We start from the raw sequence: 13,313 nt of genomic DNA, 5'->3' as shown, positions 1-13,313 counted from the left end.
CAAGACGTCCTAGCCTAATATGAATGTCCATGCATGAGGTTTCTGAAAATATGCAATCATAAAGAACTATCTCTTTTTCTTTTCAAGAAACACAAGAATATGCAAGAAAGCTTTTCAAAGAATCATGCAATATGAATATGAAATCTAAAGCCTTAGCATAATCTAATCTTTCTCCTAATTCAACACTCTCTTAATAGATTCTAACAATGATGACCTATCTCTTGTCTTTGTATTTTTTTTCTCTTAGTCGTTTCTACAATTAGCCAGTATTTATACAAAACAGATTTTGCCTCTAAAAATGGTTTTTCAGTTATGCAGTTGAAAACAGCAGAAAACACTCACGTTAATCGATTAAGCCATGGGGTTAATCAATTAACCAGTGTATTTTTAATACACGATTAAATGGTAAACTACTTATATGTTATATGTTCATGCAATGCATGATTTTCAAATATAATACCTTTAATGCATAAAATCAATGTATAAAATGCATGAACCTAATTATCATATACTTCTAGATGATGTCTCATTTTATCATTTTAGTGGATTAGTTACTTTATTAAGTCTTGTGAGACTCACACCTAGGTTTACCTAACCTAGACCCAATATCTATGGCAAGCATCTTAGACTTCTGAAAAGATAATAAAGAATTATAACCTAAGTCTAATAAGACACTACTTGAGTCATCGACATGTTAATTGTTGAGTCATCTTCAAGCTTTAACTAATTCCTTGTCTTCATCAAAACATAGGCAAAATATTGCTAATGCAATCCTTGATGCTTTGCACTTTCAGTTAATACAATCTTTTTACATGGATATCTAAATGAAGAGATGGACATGAAGATTCCCCATGGCTTTGTAGCCCATGTCCCAACCTTGTTTTCAAGATACAAAAATTACATTATGACCTAAAGCAAGCTAGTGGGCAGTAGCATGATAAACTAACCAATATCTTGTCCCACCCAATACTTTTAAGCGTTGTTTGGGAGTGTAGTTTTGGAGGAGAAGGGAAGGGAAGTGACGGCTTTAGAAAGTCTTCACTTTGTTTGAGAGTTGGATTAAGGAGATGAGAATGTTTTGGAGGGTTTCTCAAACCTTCTAAAACCATTTATGTGTCTGTTTTTAAAGTTTCTCAAATTTAGGATTTTTTTGGAGATAGAATGTCAAAATACCTAAATATTTTTAGTAATATTATACAATTACATATTATTATCCGTTTTCATTGTTAATTACATTTTTAAAGAAGAATTAAAAAATATTCTTACATTATCATTAATTTACCCTCCTCCATCTAAAGTTTATACTCTTAAACAAAAGAGATAATTACCTTCATTTTCCTAACTATTTGATCACTCTCCTTCCCTTTCCCTCATAACTCTCAACAAAGCCTTAGTCTACAAAACTAGCCAATACCCTTAGGCTATGTTTGGGAGTTATGAGAGAAATGGAATGAGAGAGATCAAAGAATTAGAAAGGGGAGGAAAGGAAGGAGAAATGAAGGTAATCTTCTCCTTTATTTGAAAGTATGAAATTTAGATGAGAGAGAGTAAACTAATGATAATGTAAGAATAATTTTTATTTTTCCTTAAAAATGTAATTAAGAATGAGTAATGGACAATAATATTTAATTATATAATTTTACTAAAAACATTTAGCTATTTTGACATTTCCTCTCTAGAAAACCCCTAAATTGGAGGAACTATGAAAATAGAGACACATGGTTTTAGAGGGTTTGAGAAATCCTTCCAAACTTTCGCTTCTCCTTTATCTAACTCCTAAACAATGGGAGGCTTTCCAAAGCCATTTCTTTCCTTCCATTCCCCTCCAAAACCACACTCTCAAACAAAGTCTTAGTCGCAAATACTTTTAGGCTTCTTGAGACGTTAGTACTTTTTCTACAAGTTTCATTAACTTTTATAGAGTATAACAAGTATAATAACTAGCTAGTGAAATCTAGATACAAGCTACCAATTATTTTGGTTTATAAAATTCTCTACAAGACTTTTTCATATTTCAACACAATAAATAAAAATGTAAAACATGTATGTTTCAATATGATGTGTATGTTCATCGGAATTTAAGAAGGTTAATACTCCAATAGGATACTAAGGTCAATCCAGGCTAATATTCATTGTCAATGGTTCACTATATAGATTTATACCTACTTTTATTTTGTTACTTCAAATCTTTTCTTTTTTGTGTGTTGGTTGTGTTCTACTGATATTGAAACTGAGGCCTACACCTTTTTGTCCTAATGAAAAAGATGCTAATGGAATAAAAGACGTTTAACAAATATTTAGCAATGTTCTATTTCTACATGAGTAAAGCTTTGTTGTTTTTGTTTCTTGTATTTTGGGACAAAGATCTGCTATCTCAAATTGTGTTTCAAATTATGTTTCAAAATAACGAAAACACGTCATGTTAGTTAAAAAATTAAATGTTTATTATTTTCTATTTTTATTTCAATATGATTGGTCCATGACATAATTTGATATATCATTTAGGACAATAAATTGTTGTCCCTATTTTGGGATGCGATTCTATGTTAATTTGGAAGGAGAAACAGTTAATGGAGGAAACAATTAATGGAGATGTGTATAAAATAAGTCAACATCTATTGTCTCACTGTTGGAAATATCACCTATCCATTCCATGACATTGAGAAGCAAGAGGTCGTACCCGTCCAGTCATAAAGAATCTGCAGTTCCAACAGCGGCACTAAGATAGAAAGTTATAGTTAACTTTAATTACAAAAAAAGATGGGATTTTCGGCATATATCACTCGATATGCTAATAGATATGATTGATCAAAAATATATTTAATAATTACAATTTTAACTTCAATAATTTTTTTCAATCAATCAGAGGTGATAATACATGAGTGATACAAAAATGACATAACAAATGTATTCTCGTATAAAATGGGATTTCATGGTTGGGCATGCTTTTATATCCATATCTTCAAGCCAATAAAGATAATCCATGCATAAATTTCATAATATCAATACATCTTTGCATTTCTCTCTTTGTTGGAAGCAGTTGAGTGTTGACATATATGTATCGAAAGTAAAAAGGGTGGTCTGCAAGAAGCTCAAACTGAGTGTGGTTTTAGGAATGGCAACGGGGCAGGTCGGAGTCGGGTTTGTACATACTCAAACCCGAAATTCAAAACTTGAACGCGAACCCAAACTCAACGAGGTTGAAAATAAAAATATCATCCCCGAACCCGTCGGGTTTCGGGTAACCCGAACCCGAAATTTAAACCCGGGTAAAACCCGAACCCCAATCCAAACCCAATCACATCAGGTTTTCCCGTTAAATTCGGGTTCGGTTCGGGCGAGTACCCACGGGTTCGGTTTTTATTACCATCCCCATGTGGTTTGCATAAGTTAGATATATTCACCATTTCTACAAGTTGAAAGGTTATTTCTATAATTTTATTCTATAATTAGAACACACATTGTTTTGGTCACTATGTAATAATTTTATATATACAGTTATGTTACACTTATTATACAGTTACGTTACACTCATTATGTTACATACAATACATTAATTGAAAAGGAAATAGTAGTATAATGATTATTGGTTGTTAATTGACTTCCCACTTTGACCACATTAATTATATTTAATATTAAATGATGATCAAATATAAAAATAGATGATAGAGTAATAGTACCATAAAAGTTAAAAACTCTTAGTAAGCTAATGCATATATATTTTTCTTTCAAATTATCCTATATAAATATTGTGTGTACACAACTTAAATAACAAAAGCATTTAATATTTTAATGTGACATGATAACATAATCATGCCAAGATTCTCCACCAGATTTTTCTTTTAACCATAAGTCACATGCTTCCCATAATTTCGTACAATTTCTTCAAGTAAAACCTAAGTTCCATCATTAAACCTTAATTAACCCGAAATAAACCTTTATTAACCCGAAATAAACCTTTATTAACCATACACATAAAAGGATAAACCTTGTAACAAAAGAAAGATATAAAAAAGACACATTCATCAAAAGCATGATTGAAATTTCAATCATTTGAGCAAATCATATTAGCCAAAACAGGTTCAAATGATGCATCTATGCATCTCAAAACAGAGCAAAATACACAGCAAATAGACCTTGAATTAATCCAAGCAGAGGCAGAGCACATCCAAGCAGAGGTAGAGCACATAGCAGACCATCATGCCTTACACATACAACAACTCTCCTAGCCAATGCAACTAACATCTCTTCCCTTTATGCTTTCTTTCTTTTTGTACGTGTTTTCTATGCACTTCCCTCTTTTAGTTAGTTAGTTGCTAGGTAGTTATTCATAGCTTCTATAAATAGCTCTATCCTTTGTTAGTGAATTTTAAGCTTTTCATTCACTCTTCACAAATCAATAAATTTCTTCAAGAGGTTATTCATTTCTTGTTTTTCACTCAATCTCATCTCATCCTTTTCTTATATGGTATTAGTAGCTTTTTTTTAAGCACTGCTACATTCAACACATCACATGTCTTCTCTTACAAATACCTCATCCATGAACTCTACACAAGAACAAACTTCTCCCTTTTACATACACCCCTCGGAAAACCCAGCTATTGCCCTTGTATCACCTCTACTCACAGGGGAGAATTACCATCAGTGGGCCAGATCAATGGAGATGAGTCTCATCTCTAAGCAAAAACTCGAGTTTGTTGATGGAAGCATATTTATGCCACCAAAAACATACCCCTCATTCAAGCAGTGGCAGAGAGCAAATAGCATGGTGACTTCTTGGATAACAAGATCAGTCTCTCCCTCAATTGCACAAAGTATCTTATGGATTGACAAAGCCTATGACATATGGGATGAGTTAAAGGAGAGATTCTCACAAGGAAACCTGTTTCGCCTAGCTGAGCTGCATGAATCACTTGCAAATTTCAAACAAGGAGAATTAAATGTTTCAGATTACTTCACTGAATTGAAAATCCTATGGGATGAATTTGACATTTGCAGATCCCTCCGAATTTGTGATTGTCAGGATTTCACTTCTTGCGAGGCTATGATCAATACAAAGGCACACAGAATAGAAGATAAGATTGTTAGATTCTTGAAAGGGCTAAATGACTCTTATGGAAATGTGAGGTCTCAAATCCTGCTCATTGGTCCTCTACCCACAATGAGCAAGGTTTTGTCTCTGGTTACTCAGCAAGAAAGGCAACTCACAGACAAAGATGATGATGCCAAAGTAATGACAACATATACAAATTGGAGGAAAGAAACTCCAATTGAAAAAGTGCCTAATCTAGGGAGGGGAAGTTTTGGCAGAGGATCATTTGAACAACTTGGTTATGGGAGAGGAAACCAACCATCAACAAACAAACTAGCATGGGTCAAGGGTGCAAGCTCAGGAAAATATTGCACTCATTGTAAGAAAACTGGCCACACTGCCGAGACTTGCTACACAATACATGGCTTCCCACCAAATTTCCAATTCACAAGGGGTGAACAAAAGAACACAACAATGACTCGTGATACAAGAAACAAGAACCAGGGTGAGCATGATAAATATGAATCTGTTTTTGGGCTAAGTTAAAAGCAATATGAAGGCTTGATTCATATGTTGCAACAATCAAACACAACGCTACAAATCAAAATGTTGTTATGAGCACAAGTACAACCCCTACCACTCAAATGTTTGAGGCAAAAGAAGGTACTCCTAACTCTGAATATCAACATGTATCATAGATCCTAGATAGTGGTGCCACTGACCACATAAGTGCATCTTTATCTCTTTTCTCCTCATACTATAGAATTAAACCTGCTAGGGTCAACCTTCCCAATGGTTCTATGGTAATGGCATACATCTCAGGAACAATTCCCTTAACTAATCATTTGTCCATTCACAATGTGCTCTTCTTACCTACATTTTCATACAATCTTCTCTCTATACCAAAGCTAACCTCAAACTCATCCTGCATATTGTCTTTTGATGAATTCTCTTGCAAAATTCAGGAAAGGGATTCTTTAAAGATGATTGGTACAACTAGGATCATGCATGACCTCTATGTACTAGAGACAATTAGCCACAATTATAGACAATCTTTTACTTTCTCAAACTCTGTAACTCTTTCTAATTAAAATTTGTGGCATTATAGGTTGGCACATGCCTCCAACAATTGTATGGATACTATAAGGACTAGCTTTCCTTTTGTAACTTTCAATAAAAATCACATTTGTGATGTCTGCCACTTATCAAAATAGAAAAGACTACACTTCCCTATTAGCCAAACACAATAATTATTTTTTTTTGACATGATACATGTAGATATTTGGGGGCCTATTTCAACCACATCTGTACATGGACATAAATGTTTTCTAACCATTGTTCATGATAAGTCAAGGTACACATGGATTTTTCTGCTTAATAACAAAGGTGAGGCAAGAAAAAGGTTGCAGGACTTAGCATATAGTAGACCATCATGTCTTACACATACAACAACTCTCCTAGCCAATGCAACTAACATCTCTCCCCTTTATGCTTTCTTTCTTTTCGCACGTGTTTTCTATGCCCTTCCCTCTTTTAGTTATTAGTTGCTAGGTAAGTATTCATAGCTTTTATAAATAATTCTCTCCTTTGTTAGTGAATTTAAAGCTTTTCATTCACTCTTCACAAATCAATAAATTTCTTCAAGAGGTTATTCATTTCTTGTTTTTCACTCAATCTCATCTCATCATTTTCTTATAAATCATATCACTTGAAATTGGTTAAGTGAGGCATATGAATTAGTATTATGGGGAGGCTTTTTTCTCATCACATGAGCATTAACATATCAATCCCTAGAAAAAACAAAGGTCCCAATTAAGTTCAAAAAAATATAGTACCACAAAATGTGTCACTTATATGATTGATTAAAAAATATATTAAAATTAAAATTTAATAATTAAATATTTTTTGGCCAATCATATTAAGTGACATACTTCATTTAACAAAAGATGTACTCTCATTAAAGATATATGACAATATATATGTTGTCTCCCAAAGTGTGATTGACTGAAAATATATATTAAAATTTAACTATTAAGTATTTGTTTGACCAACCATATCATGTGACATATGAAATGACATATTTGTGGGACAAAATATGTACTATAAAATCGGGAAGTAAATATGTTGTTCACAATGTGTGATTAGTTAAAAAGAAAATATATTCAACATTGTATTATTTTTAATTATCTTTGACTCTGTATAAAAAAGTAATACAAATCGATGGTAGAAGATATATAAATCCTTACATAAATATTGCATTGATATTACACTCTGTTGCATAAAGAAAAAATGTACGTAGTAACAAAGTCTTACACATTATCAATCCATTATTCACCATTTATTTTTAATTATGTTCGCTTTAAAAAAAATTAATAATATGTATTAATGGTGTATAAATAGTGAAACTACATTGGTAACCGATTACCAACTGATTTAAGTCAAATGCCTTATTTCTCTTTTGGTAGAAACAGTGAAGGACAAATTGCAGAGGAGTGTAACAAAGAGAAATAACTTTCACTAAAACACTAAAAGATTTCTGTTCTGTTTTTGTTGGCTTCAATCCATCATTGTCATAATTTGTTGGTTACAGGTTTAGTTCAGTTCCACTCTCGTTCTTTCTTTCTTTGTCTTCTCTCTCTCTAATGTTTCCTTCTTTCTCTCTCTGTAGCAGTTCATAAACCTCTTGGAAGTTGGAACTGAGTTTCTTGTTACCAAAGTTTGATCTTTTTGGCTCTTTGAACTGTAATATCTGGTTTTTCTCAACTGGGTATTTTGGTTCTGCTGTGGTTGATAAATATGACTAAGAAGAATAAAAAGGTTCATGTGGTTGATCAAGAAGAGGTCAGTGACTCTTTTCCTGTAGGTATGCGTGTCCTTGCTGTGGATGATGACCCAATTTGCCTAAGAGTTTTGAAGACCCTTCTTCGCGAATGCAACTATCAAGGTTGGTTACTTCATGTTTTTTTCTTATTTCAGGATGCTTAACATGAGTTATATAAGTTATTCTTTGCAATATCTTGAAGATTTCAATTCAAAGATTGTTTCTTTGCAAGGGTGAGAATGCTTAATTTCACTAAAGTTAAAGGCTTTGGTTCATGTTGGGTTTATTCAAGTGTGAAGTATCGAATAAAGGAGATTAGTGGAATAGTTTATAGGTGAAAAAGACTCATGGAGCTATTACTTTAAGATTTCGGTTCAAGCCGTGGTGTCTCACTTGTAACTCTCTACTATTCCATGCCCCGGTAACAATGGAACTCCCTGGTGGTTGGAGGCTCCCCGATCACGGTCGGGCCGAACAGTTCAAATTTTAGATTATTTTTTAATGATTTTGTTTTTGGGTTGTTGCATCACTGTAGAATTCTCAGTTAAGCACCATTCTGTTTAGGCTTTGTTTTATAGCTTGGGTTAATCTATCTAATTTCATCGTTTAAGTGTCCTTTGGATATGCTAAATCTCATATCTGGTTTATGGCTTTTATTGCAGTTACTACAACTAATAAGGCAATTGAGGCACTTAGAATGTTGAGGGAAAACAGAAATAATTTTGACCTTGTCATTAGCTATGTGAATATGCCGGACATTGATGGATTTAAGCTCCTTCAATTGGTGGGGCTTGAAATGGGCTTACCTGTTCTCAGTAAGCTTCTACACTTTTCTCTCGACATGTCTTTGACCCAAGCTTTACTTCTCATTCTGAAGTTTCAGTTTTATAACTGATGAGGACATTCCGAATTACAATTCACCTTGTTTAAATTGGTTTTCTCATAGATTATTTGATCTAAAGTATGTTCTTTTTCATTATGTTTTAGTGTTGTTAGCACTCAGTGATAAAGAGTTGGTGATAAAGGGTGTTGCACACGGTGCGTGTGGCTATTTGCTGAAACCTGTTCGAATTGAGGAGCTCAAGAACATATGGCAACATGTCGTGCGAAAAAAAAACTTTGATGGCAGGGTTAAGCCTTCCAAAGAGGAGAAGGCTCCTAATATTGCTGGGAAAGGTAGTCAAGGCATCATATCAGAAAGCAGTTCGGATCTGAATAAAAATGTCGGTATGAGAAGGAGTGAAGATGAAGATGAAGATCTTGAAAGGGGTGGTGAAGAGATGGAGGACCCCTCAGCGCAGAAGAGGCCTCATTTGGTTTGGACAATTGAGCTGCATAAAAAATTTGTTGATGCAGTTAATCAACTAGGCCATGAAAGTGAGTTGAGTTGAAAATCTGTTGTCGAGGATATAATATTTTTCATTTTGTTTGTCTTGAGAATTCATATCTCAAATTATTATGTCCACTTGTTCTACTGCAGGGGCTGTTCCGAAGAAAATAGTCGAGCTTATGAATGTTGTAGGGATTACGACGGGAAATGTGGCAAGCCATCTGCAGGTAGTTATGTTAGTTGTTCTATTTAGTCCTTGACAAATCATGGAATTGAAATCTTACAATCTTAGTCTGATGATTCTTTAAAAATTGCTTAGTGATTATTCATGAAATGAAAGTTTGTATAATTAATTAACAACTCTATGTAAGTGTATAGTAATACTAATATCAAAGGGTTAGAACTTCACATGCAATTGAAGGATAGATGATAGAACACATTTGAAAGAAATGGGTTGTTACTGACAACACAATCGAAAGAAATGGGTTGTTACTGACCGGCACATTTTAGATTTTTGATATAGTTTCAAGTCCCACCACTGGTCAAGGAGCACATATGCTATCCCACAAATCGTGTTACTTCATGGGCTACTGACTGTGATTGACCATAAAAATACTTATTTATTAAACTTTTAACTTAAATACATTTTTTCGATTAATCACAGCAAGTAACACACTTTTTCGGGTCAGCAGGTATGCTCCCCTTTACTACTGCAGTAGTTTGTTGATTTGCATATGTGCATCCTAAGTTTCTAGGATAGCTCTTCATTTTCATAATAAAATATACCTTCTAGTGTTGTTATGATTACACATAAGCTCACTGCCATTTGGTATTGCAGAAATATAGACAACATCTGAGAATGACAACCCAACAAGCTAGTACGCTTGCTGTCATTGGTGGTAGTGATTCTCACATGCGGACGGGTTCAATAGATGGACATGGAGATTTTTGCGGCTCGCTGGGATCAAGAAGGATTTCAACCACTACATTACCATCCTATGCATCAAGTGGAATTTTCGGTAGGCTGAATTCCCCAGCTGGCTTAAACATGAGAGGAATTAGTCCTTCTTCGCTAATAAGTCCCGTTCAGCCTCAAAATACTAACAGCTCATTAAACACCATTGGAAATATTCAGCGGTTCGTTTTTCCTGCAAATCAAAGATCAAGTTTATTGTATGGGATTCCAACATCAAGTGAGCTTGCACCGTTTAAACAAAGCAACCGTGCAACTGGTATAACACAGTTGAGTAAAGTTGATCCAAGAGTATTTGCTATCGCTTCTGGCTTCCCGGATGGTAGGGTTACCGTTAATAGTGCAAATAATTCTCTACCTTGTGTCCCAAGTAATCATTCAATGTTATACGGAAACTCGCAACAAACCCATTCAGGAGCATTTAGAAATCAGTCTTATGTTAGAGCAGATCCTTCGAGCACAGAATCTTTTGATGTTGGCATGTATGGTTCTTCTGATATGCTGAACTATAATCAATGTAATGAAAACTGGCAGACTGCTCAGTTGTCTAAATTTCCGGCGAATTCCTTGCAATTATGTGAGACTTTTAATAATTACCAACTTCCTCCCACTGGCATAAATGTTTCGAACTCAAAAACTCTTATTGGGAACAGTCCAGTCAATTTCTCATCCAGATTTGCACTTTCTGTCCCTCTGGAAGATTCTAGAAGTGAGCTGCAACGTCAAGAACGATTGGGTGGGAACATTTTACGACCTCCAAGTTACACACCACGACAAAGACAGGAAAAACATAGACTGGCCTATAACCAAAACATGAGTCGTCCCTTCGATGCTGTAAACTCACAGGCTTTTTCTAGTGGAGTGATGAGTTCTTTGGGACACGGCTTAAACCGAAGTAATACGATACGCAGCAACAGAATTGATGCATCTTTGGTTGGCCAACTGAATGAGGCTTCCCTATCAATGTCCCGGTGCAATGAAGATGAGAAACTTTCTTCGGGCATAAGATTGCAGTCAAATGAAGCCTACAATTTGGAGCAAATGAAGTCCCAAGATGGATTTATTCAGAATGATTACGGAACCTTGGATGAGATAAAGGATGCAATGTTCAAAAGGGTATGATTAGATAACCTACTTCTGTTTCCGTACTTCCATTCTTAAGAAGAAATTTACGACTTTTACCCGCTCCCCCTTTAAATGCTTTTGTGCAAATGGTATCATGAAACAACTGAATTGCAGTGCTTTTAGATGCTTATAATGCAAGCAAAATCACTTTTTGAGTATTGGTTGTTGCTTTTAGATGCTTGTGTAACTGGTTTGAGATTTTAAGCATTGTGGCACCCATTCCATATTTTTTTCTCCAGCTCTTACTCGAAAGACGAAAATTTAACTGTGCCATTCCTTTCATTTTTAAGCTTTTGCTGCTATAGGATTGATAAAATGATGCGAATCATGCAAAGTTAAGGCAAACAATTTCATTTCAGTGAATATTTCATGGCAAATTAAGCAAATGATTTTTAATAAATGTTACCAACTATAGACAGATTCTGCAGTTCTAAATGCTTTTTCATTTCAAAAACAGTAAATCACATTTCTCCTACATATTTGTCTCAATCTCATAACAAGTTACACTTACATTGACCATTATTGTCTCAATCTCATAATAAATGTTGTATAAAGTAAGGGTATTTCAATAATTTAAAAATGGGTTAAAATTAAGATGCAACTTGAATGTAAATCAGACAATCTAAGGGGTTAAAGTGTTTTACTGGTGAACTATGTAATATAGTTTCTGAACAACTAATTGGAAGCTTCACTAATGTGTTAAATTCATTGCTCTCATTTGTGGATGTGGCAGATTTTAGTGGTTGAATGGAGTAGTTCAATGGTTTGTCTATGAGCATGATTTATGATAGAGCATTGTGGTGTCCTTCGACCATATATCCGACCCCGCCTAGTGAGATTAAGGTTTGATTGTTGTAGTATGTATATATTTGTTTACAAATAACTTACTTGCATGTTGTGATTAAAATTGTGGATCACATCACATTATGCAGTCACAATATTGTATTTGCAGTGTGACACCGAATCATAATGATGTGGTTACATTGAGCTGCAGCAAAATTGCATTGGAACACATCAGACTGCATCAAATTCACACAAAAAAAAAACATTTAATCACAGAATAATTCACACCACAATCACAATAACTGCAACAGCAATTTAAATTGCCAGTATAATAAGTATGGAAGAAATACACGGTGTTTGTTTTCATCATTTCATGAAAAGAGTGTTTCTAATGCAGGAGCAACATGATTTGACATTGATGGATGGAGAACTAGGATTTGATGCCTACCCTGCTGGATCATGTAATCTGATTTATTCTGCTTCAGCATAAAAATTATGAAACTTATTTCAGTCCCTGAAGCCTGTTTCATTGTGTAGCTTCTCTTTGATGTACTTGTGATTTTATTTGTCTGCTACCAATTTTTTTTTCTCTTTTTTCTTTTCTTTTGGCAAACATTTTCTTGTTTCATTATGGGCAAGTATTAATCATCTGATTTGTCCCCTCTAAGGGGAACAGTCACAAGTTGTATCGCTGCATATACTATCAGTTTGTGATTGGTTAAAAAAAATATATTTAAGTTAAAAAATTAATAATTAACTATTTTTATGACCAATTACAGTTATGACACACGCAATGACACCACAACACAACTTATGGGACAGCAGCAGATGTGCACTCTCTCTTCTGTGCTTGTAGAGTAACTGTAGATACAATAATTGAAATGTGAATGTATTTCTTACTTCTTGTATTCTTTCTTTCCATATATGCTTATTAGATTAGGTGAAGATTTTACTATAAAAATCATTTTACACATTGTATAAAATTATGGTAGGTAAAAATGGACTGCAACTCTTTGAACTCCATTCTGTAAAACTCTTGACAATTTCAACATCATGAAATTGATTCGATAGTGGGTTACTAAACAACACTAGAAATCAATGTTTCTATCCCATTTTGGGTATTATTTTTTGCATTTTCACTTTTACTCAAATAAACATAGGAAGATAAAGTTTAAAATTGTTTGATGATCCGGGATAATCATATGAGAGGATAGAGAGCAAAGATAGGATAAACTCTTGTGTTTGGCAC

General features: G+C 34.1%; 1 protein-coding gene across 2 annotated transcripts; it reads left to right on the top strand.

The window, feature by feature from the left end:
- The first annotated feature begins 7,497 nt into the window (after positions 1 to 7,497).
- On the top strand, positions 7,498 to 11,497 carry LOC109339554 (two-component response regulator ARR12-like). 2 transcript variants are annotated; one of them, XM_019577014.1, is made up of 6 exons: positions 7,498 to 7,622; positions 7,734 to 7,976; positions 8,516 to 8,668; positions 8,841 to 9,230; positions 9,334 to 9,410; positions 10,022 to 11,497. In XM_019577014.1, the coding sequence occupies exons 2-6, from the start codon at positions 7,829 to 7,831 to the stop codon at positions 11,276 to 11,278; spliced, it is 2,025 nt and encodes a 674-aa protein (XP_019432559.1). In that variant the 5' UTR covers positions 7,498 to 7,622; positions 7,734 to 7,828; the 3' UTR covers positions 11,279 to 11,497. The 2 variants fall into 2 exon arrangements, with proteins under 2 accessions (XP_019432559.1, XP_019432558.1); XM_019577013.1 differs by lacking the exon at positions 7,498 to 7,622 and having other exon boundaries at positions 7,629 to 7,976.
- Positions 11,498 to 13,313: the final 1,816 nt, after the last annotated feature.

The sequence above is a fragment of the Lupinus angustifolius genome, unplaced genomic scaffold, assembly GCF_001865875.1.
Source record: "Lupinus angustifolius cultivar Tanjil unplaced genomic scaffold, LupAngTanjil_v1.0 Scaffold_81_30, whole genome shotgun sequence".
In the NCBI taxonomy this organism is placed as follows: Eukaryota; Viridiplantae; Streptophyta; class Magnoliopsida; order Fabales; family Fabaceae; genus Lupinus; species Lupinus angustifolius.
This window is presented reverse-complemented; position numbering and strand designations above follow the sequence as displayed.

Bases quoted from the DNA above. Each gene is read 5' to 3' on its own strand.
- LOC109339554 (XM_019577014.1), top strand. From the start codon at position 7,829: ATGACTAAGAAGAATAAAAAGGTTCATGTGGTTGATCAAGAAGAGGTC. The intron at 8,669-8,840 runs GTAAGCTTCTAC...ATTATGTTTTAG, and splicing joins AATGGGCTTACCTGTTCTCA to TGTTGTTAGCACTCAGTGAT. The intron at 9,231-9,333 runs GTGAGTTGAGTT...GTTCTACTGCAG, and splicing joins TAATCAACTAGGCCATGAAA to GGGCTGTTCCGAAGAAAATA.